The sequence below is a fragment of the Rhodamnia argentea genome, chromosome 10 (assembly GCF_020921035.1).
Source record: "Rhodamnia argentea isolate NSW1041297 chromosome 10, ASM2092103v1, whole genome shotgun sequence".
In the NCBI taxonomy this organism is placed as follows: Eukaryota; Viridiplantae; Streptophyta; class Magnoliopsida; order Myrtales; family Myrtaceae; genus Rhodamnia; species Rhodamnia argentea.
Genome location: NC_063159.1, coordinates 6,919,828 through 6,939,914, shown reverse-complemented (window position 1 = coordinate 6,939,914; position 20,087 = coordinate 6,919,828). Strand labels below are relative to the sequence as shown.

At 39.9% G+C, this 20,087-nt stretch overlaps 3 protein-coding genes across 3 annotated transcripts in view; 1 reads left to right on the top strand and 2 right to left on the bottom strand.

The window, feature by feature from the left end:
* The window catches only part of LOC115750563 (protein FAR-RED ELONGATED HYPOCOTYL 3), an 874,908-nt gene that overhangs the window by 698,567 nt on the left and 156,254 nt on the right, over positions 1-20,087 (bottom strand). The gene's annotated exons all lie outside the window — the stretch shown is intronic.
* On the bottom strand, positions 867-3,702 carry LOC115750616 (glycine-rich RNA-binding protein 4, mitochondrial-like). The gene is made up of 5 exons (XM_048286010.1): positions 3,521-3,702; positions 3,368-3,436; positions 2,658-2,764; positions 2,413-2,535; positions 867-1,041 (listed from the first exon to the last, which is right to left on the bottom strand). Exons 1-4 carry the CDS (start codon positions 3,636-3,638, stop codon positions 2,422-2,424), a joined length of 408 nt encoding a protein of 135 aa, XP_048141967.1. The 5' UTR covers positions 3,639-3,702; the 3' UTR covers positions 867-1,041; positions 2,413-2,421.
* On the top strand, positions 12,334-13,559 carry LOC115732866 (disease resistance protein Pik-1-like). The gene is made up of 3 exons (XM_030688098.2): positions 12,334-12,369; positions 12,912-13,030; positions 13,274-13,559. Exons 1-3 carry the CDS (start codon positions 12,361-12,363, stop codon positions 13,518-13,520), a joined length of 375 nt encoding a protein of 124 aa, XP_030543958.1. The 5' UTR covers positions 12,334-12,360; the 3' UTR covers positions 13,521-13,559.

Sequence of the window (20,087 nt, the reverse complement as noted above, 5' to 3'; positions counted from 1 at the left end):
ATCCGATGTCATCAACCCGATCGGCCGGTTCTTGACACATCATCGTTTCGCCTTCCGATTGGATTTATGTCTCTCCAATAGATGAATATATCATGAAAATCTCTTTTTTTTTTCATTTAACTTACTAATTTTATTTTATGAATATTTTAAATTAATTACATAATTACAACATTATTTATTAATTATAGATCTTAATAAATTTTTACATTAATTATTGCTAATTATGTTATAAAGATAAGCTTCACAAGAAAAAAATTATAAATAAAATAAATATAAACATGTTAAAAAAATACGAAATAAACTAACTATTATAAATATAAATAATTAAAACACTTAAAAAAATGAAATTAAAAAAAAAAAAGCCCCGCTCAAGCTTGGGTTGCCGAGCGCTTGGGACCGGGCCCAACAGGGCTCGCTCGGCAGCCCAACCTGCCGAGTAGCGGGCCTCGCTCGGCAACTCAACCGCCGAGCGAGGCCCAAATTGATAAATACTTTTTAAAAAAAAATAATTTCGTAAATATTTGAAAAAAAAATTAAATTGGAAAAAAACCCACTGAAGATCCTATGTAGGCACGAGATTTGGGCCCAAATGAATAGCCGGGCCCATCCATTCCTGGGCTGGCCCATTAGGCCTTTTGCCCATTAAGGTCTAATCTTAATGTACCTTATAGCTTGTGCCTGCTTGTGTGTCACATTCATCTCCTCGGACAAGTGGACATTAACTTTCCTCACCACCATTCTTATTTTCAGGAGATTGGCCAATCCAAATGCTCCTGTCTTTTGTCCCTGAAGAAGGCTGAGGGGGAACAAACTTGACCTTGGTAAGTGTAGATTGCTAAAGTTCTTGATTCGCCTTCAATTCAGAATAGCTGATGATTAGATCTCAGCAATAGATCCTCCACGTAATTGAAACCAAGCTTCATCAGTGTTTGATCCTCCAGGCCAACGAGACCAAGCTTCATAAATATGGATTATGGCCGTTTCCCTTTTCACCGGGCAAGTTGATTCGCTTCCTTTGCCAAGACCAGTCTCAGTCTCAAGCTGCATAGAGTAGAAGGGTTGACAGGTAAACGTATCAAAAAGACCCCCACAACAGCTATCGATAGTTAAGGGAAAAATCCAAAAAAGAGCCTGAAGTCATCTTATTTTTTCAAATAAGGGCCCATAGTGAACTATGTTTCAAAAAAGGACCCAAAGTGACATTGTATGTTTCAATTAAGGCCCCGAAGTGATCATAATGTTTCAAAAAAGGGTCCGACTTGAAGGGCGTTTTTGTCATTTCACATTTTTTTTTTCAGATTAAAAAAAAAGAAGCCACGCATAGGCAAAGGGCTGTCCCTCCTACTTGTGGTGCCGCCCCACCGCCGGGTGGGGGATCGCCGGGTGTGACGAAGGGGGACGGGGTCATCGGCGACCCCGCTAGTCAAAGGCGAGGGCCTCCGGCCCTCTCCCGGATTTGGGTGAGGGCCGGCGGTCCCCGCTCGGATTGGGGGTCGCCGGCTGTCGCCTGGGACTAGGCCGGGGTCGCCTTGACCAGGCGACCCCCTATCAAGAACGGGGTGACGACCGGCAGTCCTCGATCTGGGTGGGGACCGCCGGCCCTCACCCAAATCCGAGAGAGGGCCCGACCCTCTCCCGGTTGACTCTAGTCAACCGGGTCGCCGGCCCTCGCCGAGGCGCCGGCGACCTCGCTAGCCTTTGCCGCCCCTCCGACGGTGGGGCGGTGGCCACAAGCGGGAGGGCTGCCCCTCCTACCTGTGCACGTCCACTTTCTCCCTCTTTTTTTTTTTTTTTTTGAGAAAACATATAACAAAAGGTTTTTTGAGATTTTATGGTTATTTCAAGTCCTTATTTGAAACAGTGTTCGCTTGGGGCATTTATTTGAGAAAACATAAGGACTTCGGGCCTTTTTTTGAGATAGTGTTCACTTGAGACCATTATTTGAAAAAATATGAGGACCTCGGGCCCTTTTTTGAAACAGTGTTCACTGAGGGCCTTATTTGAGAAAACATGAGGATTTCGGGCCCTTTTTTGGCTTTTTCCCAATAGTTAATAGTGCTAATTACACGCCATCGGTTTCTGCATATGAGAGCAGGACTACTTGCAACTCTTCATATGAGTCGGAATGCCTATAAGCAGCAAAAGGTGGACTGCGACTAGAAAGACGAGGCTCATACCTCACATTAATCTTTCAGCCAGTAATGGCGCTGGCTACATAAATAAATTGCGTCTTGATAAGCTTTCTGTGAGTTTTAATTCCTACTAATATTAGGTACAAGCAAGAAAACCCTTTTCTTTCTCGAGGTAAATTCGATGATAAGGGAGCACCGGAGGATATGTGGCTGTCCCGGACAATTTAGGTGTCTTAGTTACTCCTTTTGCAGTTAGCCAATGCTGAGACAAACAAATTACCAGGGAAGATCACTGCTTCAGACTGGTGCCATTGCCAATACTCGAGAGGCGATGGACGACAACTGGAGCATCACGGACCTTTTCAAGAGCGTAGCTTATCCTTAAGGGTTGGCCTAGCAATGCCTGCAATCAAAAAGCCATAGTTGGAATGGAGTTCTCGAATTTTGGGAAACATGAGCACAACTTGAACCTTATACAACGCAGAAACGAAAGAAAATGCAATGGGGAAATCTCATGCTTTTCACCTTCCCATCTATGGCATCTTTTGCACTTGTAGCCTCAGGTTGGTTTGTAAAACAAACAAAACCAAAGCCGCTTGATCTACCAATGGCTTTGTCATTCAAAATCTTAACTGAAACAAAAATCGAGGCAATAAGCGAAAGAAAACTTCGGACACAGTCGTAGGCCATCAAAAAGTAAGAACATCTTTCCCCATCGTCTAATCCTGAACATGTTAACCATCACTACTGCCGAGAAATGAGAAACATGACCGGTACTTGTGCTGGTGCATGTCTTCCTTTGACTAATGGTGTTTTAATAGATGAATCTTTAGAAGCGAATGATTTTAGAAGGATCAACACAAGAAGTCTCGGAACTAAACAACACTGCAAATTTGACAATCACGGGTGTCACATGGCAGCATGCAAACCCACAGAGCACAGGGATGAAGTATCCTACTACAAAATTGAGCCATTTCCATAAATATCGGATCTAGTTATTGAAGAGATCCCTAAGTGGGCCTATCAGACAGATCAATAGTTTGCCAGTCAGCAGTCCACACTCGCATCTGTTCTTTATGCCCACTACTTTTGACCAAATGGTAAACCAAAACACATTTCCATTCACAAATCAGAGTCTCACTTTGCTCACTTGAGACGCTTTGATGAACTAGAACATGAGTTAGCAAACCAGTACAGAATTTGTATCAATATTAGGCTTTTGGAGATTGCTCTACCTTCAGTGACCTCCCCAAATGAAGAGAAAGCATCTTTCAAGGACTTCTCATCAACTGACCACGACATTCCTATCACACCAAGATCCATAAAATTAGACACCCAAGTGCTTTGCGCGATGCTAATTTGAATGAAGCTGACATAACAGAACGCACCGCCAACAAAGAGTTTGCTATTGGAGGGAGAGGAACACGACATGGGTGGAGAACAAAAGCGGCGTAAGCTAAAGGTCTGGTTTGGGTTTTGAGCTGTCAAAGCCCTAGTCCTGTCCATGCTGAGCCTGCTAAGTGCTACCAAAAGGAAGCAGATCACTCCCCTTCTCTTTATACTTTGAAAGATACTCGCAAATGATTGGCACCAAACCAATTTTCCTTACCAAGAAGAAGACGAGAGTATCAGCATACAAAAGCAGGATATACACACGAAATTTGTCGTAATAGTCAAAAACTCTAGTCCAACAACATGGGAGATAATTCCTCGTTGTAAGGAAATACACGATAGACGTGATCATCATTCGAATGCAACCATAGTTTTGGTAATTGAGAAAGGCACCCCATGTTCTTCAATCTCATGTAACACGAGTGACGAACAAAAAACAATTTAATCCTTCTGAAAACCAATTATGCAAGCCGCGGTATTTGAATATTAAGGAATTGAATGCCATCATGAGATTCTCATTGAAGGAATCCGTTCCGTTCAGATGATGAACACGACGAATTGCTCATCCTTCGTGCTCGAGCAAGAGAGTCTCATATGGCATGGCCACCTTAAAACTGAACTCTAAAACTGAACCCGAGAGTTCAGTTTCTCTGAAATTGGGTTTCGCTTCTGGCTACTGAATGAAGAAAGTAACTAGGCAGTGAAGAAATTCGCTCAACCAGCAGTCTTATCTTCTTCTTGAGACGGCTTTGCGTACCTTGCCGCGATGAAAGATAAGATCCCCCAATCTCTCCTGAAGGGTTTTTCAGCTGTGAACTGGAGCCGCTTTCGTTGAAATTCGCTGCCTTGAGGGTAGGGTTGTGCGTGGTCCGGGCCGGTCCGGTCCCGGCATGGAACCGGGGACCGGACCGTAGTCCCGGCATGGAACCGGGGACCGGACCGTAGTCCCGGTCCCCATATTTTTGGGACCAAGGACCGGACCGGGACCGGCGGTCCTAGTCTGGGCCGGTCCGATCCGAGTCTCGGTCCCCGCCCAAGAGGGCCGCTAACTATTGAAAATCTAGTCAACTTAATAAACTATACCATGGTAAAAACATAGCGACTCGCTATAACTTTTATAATCGACGAACTTGACCAAAATGTTCGAATTCAATACCAAATCTAGCCATTACATGATAAAAACATCACCAACCGCACTCAAAAAAGCTCGCAGAGAGAAAAGATGACCAAAAACAAGATGGAAAATAAGACTAAAAAAAGAGTCTTGAGGAGGAGAGTGCGACCGTGCAAGGTTGGGAAAAAAATGGGCAATTGACTTTTATTATTCTGTTTTGTTTTTAATTTCTTTTTTTGCAATTGTATATATTTATATATAAATAATTATATATTATTGGCGGTCCGGTCCCAATACAAGAAACCCGAGGACCGGACCGCCCGACCACCGGTCCCATTTATTGGGATCGGGGACCGGACCATCCACCTCAATGACCGGACCTACCCGGCCGGTCCGGGCCGGTTTGCACACCCCTACTTGAGGGGCTGTTAGCGTGGTGGTTGGTTGGCTGAGCGGACAGGGCGAAGTTGGGGGCCTCTTCTGGACACCGAGCCAAGAGCTATGTAGCACGGATAAGCCCAAAAATGCATTTTCCGCATGTCGGACACCGACACGTGTCCTACAAGCGCAGACACGAGTCAGAGTGTCTGAAATTCTCGACACTCAGTCGACAAGTGGGGGACACGTTGGAATCGCGTGTCCAATGGATAATTTGAGCAAATCTTGTATTTTGAAACTAAAATCTGAGCCTCTAACCCATGGGCTTCCTGATGGCCCATCGACCCCATCCAGATCAGGACATTTCTCCAGCCACTGGGCCGCTCCTTTATAGAATGCTTTCCCTCTCTATCGCAAGTTAGAATCCGATGTTGGACACAAAGTAACATGATTTGCTGTATCTTCCGTTTCCTTTTGGACTCAAAAAATCGACCGCATCTCGCTGCTCTTTTGACTTGGAATATTTTTCGCTGTCTTTGCTCGTCTCATCTTCCAAAGACACGCTTCCATTAGACATACTCCCGCTTAGCTTGCGCGAAAAATAAAGGCTTCCATCATGCGTGAACCAACTGCTTCTGTCCCTCATTGTAACACTTTCATTCATTGACATGAACACGGATGGCCTGTGTCTATGAATGAGAAGCAGAACAAGAAATCCACACACAGGCCATTTTCCCTGAAAACTCTCTCTTCACCTTCCACGGAAGATTTCGTCCCCGAAGATGGCAGGCACATGGTCCTTTTAGTGTAGATTCATTCTAGGGCTCTTTTCTAAAATTTATTTATTTGTGGAATGACAAAAATGATAATTTATCATGTATTTATAAAAATTATATTTGATATACAACGTGTCCCAACGTGTCGGAATTCTCTATTTTTTTAGAAATCATGTGTCGACATATTGTGTCGTTCTTGTCCCGTGTCCCGTATCATGTCGGTGCTACATAGGCCAAGAGTCAATGCTTGTCTCACGGTTCGACCGGTAACCCGGTCTAGTAAGCGCCAATTCGATCATTTTGATAGTTCTCCCGTTACTCTCAATTGAGCCTTCACCTCTCAACAAGAAAGAAAAAAGTGAAAAAAAAATTGTATGTACGATTTTTTTTTAATGTGCCAATCGCCAAATTAGAATGGAGTCGACCGTGGAGGCGAATGAAGGAGATCGCGCGGTGGAGCTGATCGTGAGCGATGCATCTCCGCCATCGAAAACTGTTGCTGCTGCCATCTTGTGTCAACCCCATGCGAAGAAGTCGGTTTATGTGGACGCGGGTCCTTTTTGTCGGGCGGATCGTGTGGTTCGAGTCTTCCTATGCCATTTTTCGGTATTGATGTGTCAATGTGGTTTGCCAAGCACTTTATAAGATATGATATATGTTATGTCTTTGTTTATATCGAATGGAATTCATTCGAACGGTGCTCAAAATCAAGCCTAGCTAATCTCCTCACTAAAGTATTTCACTCCTCATGACATAGATTTTGACATAATATGCGATTATAAATACGTTACGGATATAATGGCTATTGGAGCCATGATTAGTATAGATAGTAACTAGCGAATGAATGATAGTACTTAATTACGAAGATTTAGATAATCATTCCTAATAGCGAGATAATTAATGTATTTTTGCTATTTAATAGCAATATAATAAAACGAGAAATCGACTTGGAGAGTACAAGAGAAAAGGTATTTTTTTTTTTTGGGTGAAAAAACTACTAGGTTTTTATTGATTACCCAAAAAGTTCGTAAACAAAACATTAGTGAGGGCAAACCGAGAAATTGACTTGAAGAGTACGGGAGAAAAGCTGGAGTGGAGGGTTTTTGATGCCCGAGAAGGCGATTGTGAAAGGCTAGAAGCCCTGGGCAGTGGACTCGGCAGAGCAGAGACGAGAATGGCGTTTGAGTAGAGGGCGGGGCGGATTCTCATTTGGCATCGTCGACGTGCGAGGATGATTTCCGATTAATCATTCATTCTTTTTTTTTTCCATTTAATCACACACACTCACACTCGTACACTCTCTCGTCGCTTTTTAACCTCTTTTCTTCTCTTGTTCAACATTTTGGTCTTTGTCATGGTGATAATCAATGTGTTGGTTCGTGTCGTCTCCGGCATTTCCACCAGATTTGCTCGCTCGGCGTCTAGACAAAGGTTTGAGTCCCAGAGACGGAAGAGATGCAGGAGCATAAAACTTGAGAAGAGATAGAGAACAAGAATGCTAATCACCGTGAATTCTTGAATTGAAAAAGGGAGGAGAGCAGAAGATCTAAACAACTTCCAGTATTTTCTATTCATATCATATGTTTCTTTTAGTCTGTTAGTTGCATTGTTGGTCCGACAACTAATATTTGGAACATTGCAAATAAATTTTTAAAGAAATTAAAAAAATGAAGTAGAAATTTTTCGACCGCTGATAATAATTTTTCATCGAAGATTTTGTGCTAATGTACCAAATGAATTTCTCCAAGAACAAGCCCAAGCTGCCCCTCGTCATCACCCGCGACCCCGAGCCCCACCATGTCCCCTTGCGTCCTCGAGATCCCCGGGGGCTCCGACATCGTCCACTCCATCTCCTTTTTCTGCCGCCACAAGGACATATTATTACTCAAATTCGAGCACTAAGCAAAATTACTAAACAAACATGAAAATTTTTGTAAACACGAAGATCAATAGTTCATAATATGAGAAACAACTTTCCCGAAGAAAGTATTTTTATTAGACATGCATAAAGGAAAGTTTTAACCGATTTTTTGAGTTGACTCTTACGAAAATAGCAATATATAATAAAACGGAAAATCGACTTGGAGAGTACAGGAGAAAAAGGCTTTTTTTTTTTTTGGGTCGAAAAACTACTAGGTTTTTATAAATTACCCAAAGAGTTCATAAACAAAACATTAGCGAGGGCAAAAACGAGAAATCAACTTGGAGAGTACAAGAGAAAAGCTGGAGCGGAGGGTTTTTGGTGCCTAAGAAGGCGATTGTGGAAGGTTGGAAGCCCTAGGCGGTAGGCTCAGCAGAGCGGAGGTGAGAATGGCTTTTGAGCAGAGGGAGGGGCGAGTTCTCATTTGGCATCGTCGAGGTACGAGGATGATTTCGGATTCATTAGTTTTTTTTTATCCATTTAATCTCACACACACTCACAAACTCTCTCGTCGCTTTTTAACCTCTTTTCTTATCTTGTTCAACATTTTGGTCTTTGTCATGGTGATCAGCAATGTGTTGGTTCGTGTTGTCTCCGACATTTCCACCAGATTTGCCCGCTCGATGTATGGACAAAGGTTTGAGTCCCGCAGACGGAAGAGATGCATAGAGTATAAAACTCGAGAAGAGAAAGAGAACAAGAATGCTAATCACCGTGAGTTCCTGAACCGAAAAAGGGAGGAGAACAAAAGATCTAAACAACTTCCGGTATTTTCTGTTCACATCATCCGTTTCTCTTAGTCTGTTAGTTGCATTGTTGGTCCAACAACTAATATTTGGGACATTTTAAATAAATTTTAAAAGAAATTAAAAAAATTTAAAAATGAAGTAGAAATTTTTCGACCGCCGATAATAATTTTTCATCGAAGATTTTGTGCTAATATACCAAATGAATTTCTCCAAGAACATGCCCAAGCTGCCCCTCGTCATCACCTGCGACCCTAAGCCTCACCATGTCCCCTTGCATCCTCGAGATCCCCGAGGGCTCAGACATTGTCCACTCCATCTCCCGCTTCTGTCGCCGCAAGGACATATTATTACTCAAATTCAAGCACTAAGCAAAATTACTAAACAAACATGAAAAATTTTGTAAACACGAAGATCAATAGTTCATAATGTGAGAAACAACTTTCCTGAAGAAAGTATTTTTATTAGACATGCATAAAGGAAAGTTTTAACCGATTTTTTGAGTTGACTCTTACGAAAATAGCAATATAGAATAAAATGGGAAATCGACTTGGAGAGTATGGGAGAAAAGGTATTTTTTTTTTGGGCCGAAAAACTACTAGGTTTTTATTGATTACACAAAGAGTTCATAAACAAAATATCAGCGAGGGCAAAAACGAGAAATCGATTTGGAGAGTATGGGAGAAAAGCTGGAGCGGAGGGTTTTTTGTGCTTGAGAAGGCGATTGTGGAAGGCTGGAAGCCCTAGGCAGTAGGCTCAGCAGAGCGCAGGCGAGAATGGCTTTTGAGCAGAGGGAGGGGCGAGTTCTCATCCGGCATCGTCGAGGTACGAGGATGATTTTCGATTCATTAGTCTTTTTTTTTTTTTCCATTTAATCACACACACACTCACAAACTCTCTCGTCGCTTTTTAACCTCTTTTCTTCTCTTGTTCAACATTTTGGTCTTTGTCATGGTGATCGGCAATGTGTTGGTTCACGTTATCTCCGGCATTTCCACTAGATTTGCCCGCTCAGTGTATGGACAAAGGTTTGAGTCCCAGAGACGGAAGAGATGCATGGAGTATGAAACTTGAGAAGAGATAGAGAACAAGAATGCTAATCACTGTGAGTTCCTAAACCGAAAAAGGGAGGAGAACAAAAGATCTAAACAACTTCCGGTATTTTCTGTTCACATCATCCGTTTCTCTTAGTCTGTTAGTTGCATTGTTGGTCCGACAACTAATATTTGGGACATTGTAAATAAATTTTAAAAGAAATTAAAAAAATTTAAAAATGAAGTAGAAATTTTTCGACCACTGGTAATAATTTTTCATCGAAGATTTTGTGCTAATATACCAAATGAATTTCTCCAAGAACAAGCCCAAGCTGCCCCTCGTCATCACCTGCGACCTCAAGCCTCACCATGTCCCCTTGCATGCTCGAGATCCCCGAGGGCTCAAACATTGTCCACTCCATCTCCTGCTTCTGTCGCCGCAAGGACATATTATTACTCAAATTCAAGCACTAAGCAAAATTACTAAACAAACATGAAAAATTTTGTAAACACGAAGATCAATGGTTCATAATGTGATAAACAACTTTCCTGAAGAAAGTATTTTTATTAGACATGCATAAAGGAAAGTTTTAACCGATTTTTTGAGTTGACTCTTACGAAAATAGCAATATATAATAAAATGAGAAATCGACTTGGAGAGTATGGGAGAAAAGGTATTTTTTTTTTTTGTCGAAAAACTACTAGGTTTTTATTGATTACCCAAAGAGTTCGTAAACAAAACATCAGCGAGGGCAAAAACAAGAAATCGATTTGGAGAGTGTGGGAGAAAAGTTGGAGCGGAGTGTTTTTTGTGCCTGAGAAGGGGATTGTGGAAGGCTGGAAGTCCTAGGTAGTAGGCTCAGCAAAGCAAAGGCGAGAATGGCTTTTGAGCAGAGGGCGGGGCGGGTCCTCACCTGGCATCGTCGAGGTGCGAGGATGATTTCCGATTCATTAGTCTTTTTTTTTCCCATTTAATCACACACACTCACACACTCTCTTGTCGCTTTTTAACCTCTTTTCTTCTCTTGCTCAACATTTTGGTCTATATCATGGTGATCAACAATGTGTTGGTTCGCGTTGTCTCCGGCATTTCCACCAGATTTGCCCGCTCGGTGTCTGGACAAAGGTTTGTGTCCTAGAGACGGAAGAGATGCATGGAGTATAAAACTCGAGAAGAGATAGAGAACAAGAATGCTAATCACCGTGAGTTCCTGAACTGAAAAAGGGAGGAGAGCAGAAGATCTAAACAACTTCCGGTATTTTCTGTTCACATCATCTGTTTCTCTTAGTCCGTTAGTTGCATTGTTGGTCCGACAACTAATATTTGGGACATTGCAAACAAATTTTTAAAGAAATTAAAAAAATTTAAAAATGAAGTAGAAATTTTTCGACCGCCGATAATAATTTTTCATCGAAGATTTTGTGCTAATATACCAAATGAATTTCTCCAAGAACATGCCCAAGCTGCCCCTTGTCATCACTTGCAACCCCGAGCCCCACCATGTCCCCTTGCTCCATCGTCACTCGATGTCGTAGCACCGGTCAGCCATCATCCCCTTTGTCTCTCATGCTTTTTCTATATCTATCTAGACTTGTCGAGCCCATCGGATCAATATCTGGCACTCTTAACCTTGGCTCTGAGGCTTGCGACCTCAAATTCGAGCTTATTGGCCTTAGGGAACCTAGATGTGAGGTCGCCCGAGGCTGGGCCTTGTCCTTGGCGGCGAGCGTGAGCTCAGGTTTACTTGCATTGGCCGGTGGCTTTATCAGTAATCGCCTTATCGGTAACCGCCTTGCATTCTTCGATTGGACCGAACGGCTTCAATGCGAAGGTCAGGGTCTTGTTGTGGTGTCCAGCCGAGTCTGTGGATGAAGATTTTTGCTGTGAACGAGATCTGCTTTGGCTGATATATTGTGATCGGAGAGCATAGAATAGTTGTTTGTGGAGACTTTAGAGTTCGGATTTTTATTTTTCTTTTGTGTTTGCCCTTTCCATCCGGTGTCAATTCTTTCAATTTTTGAAGAATCTAAATCCCTGTTCTATTCTCTTTTGAGTCTCATTTCACCTTTGATACGGTGAAGGTGAGCAAGGAATAAGATCTGAAGATTGGAATGGCAAAACAGTGAAGAAGATGAGCAAGAGGGATGGTAAGAGCTGGGTATCGCGGCGTTGAGCAAGTGAGATTTTCAAAAAAATTTAATCCTATCATAAATTGCACCAAACACGTCATTGGATTTTCCACAATTCAAAGATATTTGGAGGATTTTTAATTCCACCTTATCCTTTCCTGTCCTAATCAAAATCCGAACGATTAAGCGCAGCCTTAGACCCTTCATTTGGAATTTTCCAATTTCCATCTGGACTTCTCTTCCGAGTTTCTTCTATTCATCCCGTTAATGTCTTGCTTAGAATAGAACAATTATGACGACACTACAAGCATCACCGAACGTGACGGACGCCTTTGAGAGAGTAGAGAGACAAAGAGAGAAGGGTTCGAATTAAAAAAAAAAAAAAAAAACGAGAATGAACTTTTAATCCGATCAAATCGATAACTCACACGCATGCTAATACGGACCGCACACTCGCACATGATGGAGCTCGAATCCTATTTCTTTGATGATTGAGCTGGGATCGGAATTTCCGAACATAAAATTTCCACCCTCTTTTTTTTTTTAATCTTAAATTTTGTCGGGAAAATACCCCTTTTCCCACGTGGGAAACTCCGGTCAAGACTCGATACGAATCTGACTTTCTCCTGATGGCAATGTATGGTAGACACTAGACGCTATCGAATCGTCTTCCCGATTGAAATGTCATTCCCTCTCTCGCATGCTCGACGTCGGAGCAATATCAGCAAATCAAGGCCATGACTAAGGTAAGTAACCTTGTTTCTCTTTGTCGTTCCTGAAAACAAAATAGTAATTTTCTTTTTACTATTTGTATTTGTTCCAAATCTATTTCCTAACCACTGATATGCTCCAAAGATTTAAAAAAAAAAAAAGAACGGGCATACACAAACAGATTTTTATTTTTTCTTGTTTCGGGGAACCCAAAAAAAAAAAAAAAGAACTAGAAAGTTACCAAACAGATCCTAAGCATCCATTGACATTTTGATAAATAAATGAAAAAAAAATTGGAAATAGAAATTGTTAGAGTCGTATCAAATGCATTTCTGTTTTTTTTTCTTTTTCAAATATAAATTATGTACAGTTTTCAAATGCGTTATACTACTTAGAAACTCGTTTAAGGAGTAGACATATTTATGGACGGAAATTATTCCTGGGAAAAGAAATGGGAACATAACTATTTCCACAAGAAAAAATTACTCTTATTCTATATTTGTATGTGTACATTTTTGCTAATATTATGATTTAATTATTGTTGTTACTATTGTTGTCAATATTGTTACGGTTGCAGAAAAAGGTTGTGGTTAAGGCGTCAATGAACGGTAGGAATCAGAAGTTCTCACTCTTTCCAAATTTTAGAAGGCAAGATAATCGCCTGAAGGGTCTTCGAATTGCAACGGCTGTCTCTGGTAATACTTGCAATAAAAATTATAGAATCTCCTCTACTTTCCCATTTTATTTATTTTCAGGGTTGTCCATAAGAAAGATTAGTGCCTTTTAGTTCTGATACTTGTTAAAGAGTTATCGTACAAATTATTTGGACCAAAAAAATTACTCAGACAATGACAGTATATCAAAACATGTTTCGTGTGATTTTCTAGTAGAATGGGGTTTAACGAGTCCGTGATTTCTTCGCTTGATCAATTAGTGCAAGTTCCAATCGTTGAGTCTAAAAGGAACGCATCGAGACGTGATTGAAGTAACAGTGGACGGAGTTGATGCGGTCGAGCTCACTAGTAAGCTTCGCAAGAGCGTGGGTTATGCGAATTTGAAGACGGTAATGAAAGTCAAAGATGGGAAGGAGCAAGAAGAGAAGAAGCCCAAGAAGGACGAGCCACCCAAGTCGGCGGCGCTGCCAGTTGTCTGGACATATCCACCGTACGTCGGGATGAAGCTTTAACCAGCTTGCTGTACAATCATGCAATGCTCTCTCTCTCTACACCATGTGATATTTGGGATTGGTCTCCTGATTACCATTTTCTTTTATGCCTTATGTTCAAGCCTTTGGAAAATGGTAATTGTCTTTAGATTGGTCGATGAAGTTTGTCATTATTGATGTTCCGATTACACTACGCTTGTGGGTCAAATTTTAACACGCAATTGGAATATCCAAGAACACGATGACCACAAGGTAACTGCCTAATGAGAACGAAAATAAACCAAATTTATCACAAGGAAAAAACAAAAAAGACCCGACTCATCCGGTCGGACCCCCCAACCGGAAAGGACCTTGCAAGAATTTGGGCTCCATTTGGATGAAAGTTAGCATAGATACATCTCGAAGCCCGTTTCTGCAATCAAGCTCTTTCTGGATCGGGCTTGGATTTGAGGGAGGACTTTTGAGTCCCGCCTTCCGTCAGAACTTCATGGTCCCAAGTAGAACGTCCTCAAAAGTTTTTTTTATTTTAAATTTAAATGTTCCAAAGCACGACGTTCCAATCTACCCAAAGCAATCGCTAATCGACGAACCCATTCTTGTATCATTATCTGTTTATGCCTAATGGCTATTACCTTGAAATAAGGCACTTCTTTTCTTTACTTGTGATTGCTTTCTTCATCTTTTCTATTGATCAAGGGCCTAATATCCTAAAAATCTCCCACCTTTAACTTTTGTTCCAATTCTATTTTTTGTCCCATATAAAGCCTTCAACTTTAGGTGCAGTCTCAATTCTATCATAAACTTTTTTTGTTGTCTTATATCAAACCTCTAACTTTATGTCAAGTCCCAAATCTACCATAAGTTTCTATTTATCTTATAAAAAATCCTCAACTTTAGATCCGATGTTGATTATATTATAAACTTCTTTTGTCTTATAAAAAATAATCAGCTTTAAGTCCAATTTCAATTTTACTCTAGTTTTTTTTATCTCATAAAAGATCATAAACTTTTACTTGATATCTAAATCTGTTTTCACTAATCCTCCGTAAAAACCGCTTTAGTGATTCTGCGTTTGATTTTTGATCTGTTGTGCTTGGGAATACTCCATCTCTCGTAATCAGAGAGCTCGCGCTTGAGACGTTCGAATAGCTCGTACTTGGGAGTTTTCTACTTCTCAGTTCTCCGTAAGAAATTTTGGACGAAAAGTTAATAGAGGCACATTTGTGACTCAAGTAGAAGTTTGCATTTCTTTACGAGACTAAAAATGCTAGGGTAAAATTAAAACTGTACGGTAAAATCGAGACCGGATCTAAAGTTGGGAGTTTTCTATAGGACAAAAAAAGCTTAGGGCAGAATTGAAACAAGACCTAAAGTCGAGGGTTTTTTATGGGGACAAAAGAAGAAGAAGAAGAAGCTTAGGATAGAATTGTGACTAAACCTAAAGCTGAATGTTTCTTTAAGGAAAAATGTAGAATTGGGGCAAAATGACATTTATAGCCATGAAATGTACCCTCAGGCCATTTTTTTGTTTTGGCCTTTGGAATATGTCGAAACTGTGGTGCGGATATGGTTCATCTGCAAACTTTAGTGGACTAGAAAGGTCAAAATGAGTAGATTTCCCAGTGCCCACTTCCACCATTTCCTCTTGCATTGCCACCTTTGATTAAATCGAATTATGTTTTAATTTTTTTTATCAACACAATAAGAAAATAAATCCACACGGTCCACACGGTTTGACAGTTTCCTCTGCACCCACATGAATAAAAATAGTAATACAGCTGACCTTGTAAGACGAAGAAGAAGGGTCTATAGGACCATAACTCCATATCCTCACTGCCCACTTTCCTAAAGTTCCTACAAAGGGACAATAACCCTTCTCATTTACTATTTTTATAGGAAATATGAATGATCTTATACGCGACGGATACACTGCAAGATAGGGATTTAAGTGGTGTAACCGGTCAGTAATTCGTTGCCCGCATGCTATGAATTATTCCATCTTGCTTTCTTCCATTCGTCTACACATTTCCTTTTTTTTTTTTTTTTTTTTTTATAACAGGTCAGTCCTATGACTTATTATTGTCACAATATAATTGACAGGGCTGTGGTGCAGCATGGCATGGGAAAAGTGTTTGTGTAATCGATTGTGGGGGGTGTTTGGCGCATGCAGGGGCGTGGCCAGAGTCGAAGAGCTTTAGCGACGGAGGGTTGGGACCGATCCCTCCAAAGTAGAAAGTAATCTGTCAAAACGACAAGGATCCTCGCTTTCGCTGCAACAGGTTCTTCTTCTTTCTTTTCTCAGCCTCCCTTTTCAACGCTGACTTTTCTTCCATAATAGAGTTGTGGAAGTGTCCCAGGTCTTTTAGGCATTTCCCTTTCCTTTTTAGGTCAATCCTTCATAATAGACAAACACACCCTTAGAAACAAGAAACAAGACACTTTCCGGACAACTTACCCAATACAACATATGCGACACGATTAAAGAAGGGATAATGATGTTGATAGTCTCTAAAGTTTGACCTAACATGTAATGTTATCTTTGAACAGTTGAAACGTTCAATGTGATCAGTGAATTATTTATAAATATTCAATGTAGTCCATCAAATTTTTCATAACAAAGTTAGATCAATCTATCGGCACCATTCGCAAGTTTATATGATTGCACTATTGCCCATGTTTTAATGTATCTTCTCATTTCAATCTTTTCCCTAAATTAACAAAAAGAGTATTCTATTTTTATTACCTATTTTCCTTTTTCATGATCTCCCACCACCCTGGCTATTTCTCAAGCCCCAGCCTAAGTGCCTCTCTTGATCTCGCTTTGCCTCCACATTCGGACCAGTCACGGAGTCGAATCAGAGTTCATGATGCCATATCCAGTCCTACGAAGCCCGGTGGCATGGCCACTTGCCCTTCTTCCAGAGAATTAGAATTTTCTTTGGGTCCGTGATCTGTTATATAAAATTCTCCAATAGTAAACCTATTTGTTATTTTCGAGTTACCTCCTATTTTAAGAGAATTCCATGTAAATGTGTTGATATGCGTAGAGCTAAATAGCAAGTTAACATTACAAAAATGCTAATTCCATTAAACATATCCTTTTTTTTTTAAATCGATTTGACATATGAAACCTTTTTTTCTTTCTCCCTTTGTCATTTTTTTAAACTCAAGAATTGGCTGACTTTCACGAGACGCAACAATCCGCAACTCCTCCTTGATTGTCATAATGGTTGTTCCAATTTTTCGTCTTCCTTCGAGAGGGACAAATCTCATTTTGCTCCGCCGATTCGCTTTGACGTGTTCCTGGGGTCCCGAAGACTACAGTCTTCTTGGTTCTTTTCCACTTTTGTCTTTAGTCTGAAAAATCAAATTAGGTCAAAGGATTTAAAACCCATAATTGTTGACTTTTGTTTTCGTTGACCCTTTTTTGCACAGCCCATGACTAATTCACATGCAAAGCTAAGCTTCAAACCCTCTTGATCACTCGTAGACAATATTGTTAGTCGAAATGAGAAAAATTCTAATCGATAACTCACACTTTCGATTCATTCCACTTATTTTGTTATGGAAAGTTGATAAATTAGATTGAACAAATTAAAAGTTGAATGACTGAATTAAATACTTGTGAATATTTTAAGGATCATATTAAATAAGTAAAGAAACATTATACCTTTTGACAAAAATTTAAGGATAAGTAGTGTCGGTTTTTTTCATTGTACTCTTTTTTTCCTTTTTGGTCGGATCATTGCAATAATTTCAAGAAGTAGCCAAGGTGATGGCATGAGTTTTATAAATTCTTAGAAGAGAAAGAACAACTCACCTTAAAAAGCCAAAATCCAAACTATAGTAGTTGCTCGAATAGCAAAGCTTGAAATCGTAAAAATTAATTGAAAAACAGCATTAAAAGCTGGAAAAATGTCTACGCTGGCAAAAAAATTGACTAAACGACATATAAACATCGACAATGTGACACCTATAGGCCAAAAAGCTGTTGATCATGCACTGGACAGCCTGTGCGCTAAACTTCTTTGAGCCATAACTCTTTTTATCAAACTCCAATTAACGCAATAGTGTAGTCAAAACAAAACTTATTCGACGTATTACAAAAGTCTCAACATGGTCAACCTCAGCAGACAACCAAAAACTAGAGAAATCAGCCCTCAAACCTTGCCGATCGCGCAGTACGGTCACTGCACCAATAATCCCCAAGACCACAGTCGGTGCCCTTGCTGTTCTACCGTAGCTGCTTATCTTTTCGGAGGATCCTCATCTACCCAATTCGAGTGAAGCACTAGCCGATTGGTTCAATTCGCAAGCTTGGAGTGCAATTTTTCGTGCAAATTGAAACAAGGGAAGAAATTTTGCAATCTAGGTAACTTTCTTAATTCAAATATTCTGAATATTTGGTTGCGTATCTAGTTGATTGAAATTGCATATCTCGAAAAATCATGTTGCGAGATTAAGATATCCGAAAATCGTCTAATTCGAAAGATTGTACGTCAAAAATCGAATCTCGGATATTCTGAATATTTGATATACGCTTTCCATGAAACTCTAACTTATGAAATTGTCAATTGGGATTTTCTTATGTCTTTGCTGCCGTAGCTTTTAATGAAGAGTCCCTAGAAAAAGATGGTCCGGTTATTGATAACTAATTTTGTTGTTCAACATTTCAATCAATCTGAAACATGAAAAATATGAGAATTGAAGAGAAGTGTCACGAATTATCATAAGAAAGCTAGAATCAAGTACCTATGCCTTTTCTTATGGAAAATTAGGATATCTCCGGTCATTTCTAGAGCGTTATATTCACTAGAGTTGTGTACATGAGTGCCTTTCAGATTGTCCATACCTTTCTTTGTTTTTCAAGTCGGGCCTGAGGATCCTTGTATTTGGCATTTTAATCATTTGTGGTTGTAAAAACTCTATGATAGTGTTTAGCTTGTGGCATCTTATCGCGATGCTGACATTTATAAATCCACATCTTCACAATAAAAAAAGACAAAATCATATAATCCTAATGTAGCAAGGGCCATAACTCATTTGGTAGTTTCCGAGTAGGAATAAGCTTATGTGACCATTTTTTTTTTTATCTATTCTGAGATAGACTACATGTTGTGAGCACCAAAAATTAAATAATCAATAATTAAAAATTGTTGTGGGGTTTCATTCCTTCGAGAATTTGTGGCCCACAACATGTTGTTATTCTCATAGTCACTTAAAAATGGTTATGCTAGCAATGTTCCTTTCGAATAATAGTTTGGAAACCATGTTGCCAGTTGTGAAGGATCATGTAACTGATGGTTTCGCTCTTATTTACTTAAAAAATTTTCATAAGGCTTCAAGATTTACCAATATGATCCAATGTATACAAAACTTAATTAATAAATCACGCATAGGAATTATAAAGTATTAATCACGTGTAATGTATGAGACAATATTAAGAAACCGACCATTAGCCATAATATGTTTTGATTAATGCAAGAAAAGAAAACAAGGGGAATCAAAGTTATAATAGAGCATGTCAATGATAAGAGTTTTAATCAAATCTTAAATATACACACCCTGGAATTCGACATCTCGAGACTCATCGAAAAGATAGCGATTTACAATCAACTTGATATCAATTGGCAAGGTAGGGGAATTAGAATATGCCGAAAAGTTTCGTTTTAGAAGAATATTCATGAAAAGTCAAGATCACATGTAAAAATTGCACCCAACTACATGAAATCTAATTGTTTAACACTTAAGAAGGAACTCCACGCAAGCAATCACCTCCTCACACCACGCAGTTGTATCCAACAGAATATGGCAAGTAGGAGCAAACCATACTTGGGAGCCAGAAATCTCAATCAATTCTTGAACGCAATCACGATTGGCAATGAGAATTTCTTACGAACGACCGTAATTCTCTGATTCAAACTTAAAATATATTAACAACTGAGAAGAGCTGCGGATTTTACGTTAGTAGCTACGCAAATGAATCCACTTGTTTGTTTCCTTTCGGATTTACAATGGTTGTTACATTGTTATAATCTCGGCTGCCCTATTTTTCAATTCCACCATTCATCTCAAATCTCAACCAAATCAAACTTTGACTCCCGCAGTGTTTATCTTCTCATTAAAGATCAGGTTCACTTATTTTCAACCAAACATCCCCACTCTCCATCTTGTTATCCGACGATGATATTTCTTGAATACATCTCTCGATATCTTCGTCGGTCCCTCTAATTTCATACAGCGAACTGATGCATTCAAGAAAGTCACGGATTATCTGTCATAAACCCTGAATATTTAATGAATAATAATTTTGATCGTCTCTAATTACATAACATCATAAGTAACTATTCCATCCGTGATTCCATTCTCCTAATCACGAACGCAGCATTCAATTTACTCATATTATGCAATTTGATTGAAAAAAATGATCTAATGTTAGAACCTTATTGATAGTCAAAATCAAAATGATAATTACTCGATATTGGCACATTGACAAGGATATCCCATGTTATGTAGGCAGTAGTTAAGAAAAAAAATATCTCTTCACAACATGGTGATAGATTCGCAGAAACACAGTGTATTAACCAG

Coding starts and splice junctions, on each gene's coding strand:
- LOC115732866 (XM_030688098.2), top strand. Junction 13,031..13,273: donor ATTGCAACGGCTGTCTCTGG/TAATACTTGCAA, acceptor CAATTAGTGCAA/GTTCCAATCGTTGAGTCTAA.
- LOC115750616 (XM_048286010.1), bottom strand. CDS start 3,638: ATGGACAGGACTAGGGCTTTGACAGCTCAAAACCCAAACCAGACCTTT. Junction 3,437..3,520: donor TAGCAAACTCTTTGTTGGCG/GTGCGTTCTGTT, acceptor TTGGTGTGATAG/GAATGTCGTGGTCAGTTGAT. Junction 2,765..3,367: donor ATTTGGGGAGGTCACTGAAG/GTAGAGCAATCT, acceptor TTTTTGTTTCAG/TTAAGATTTTGAATGACAAA.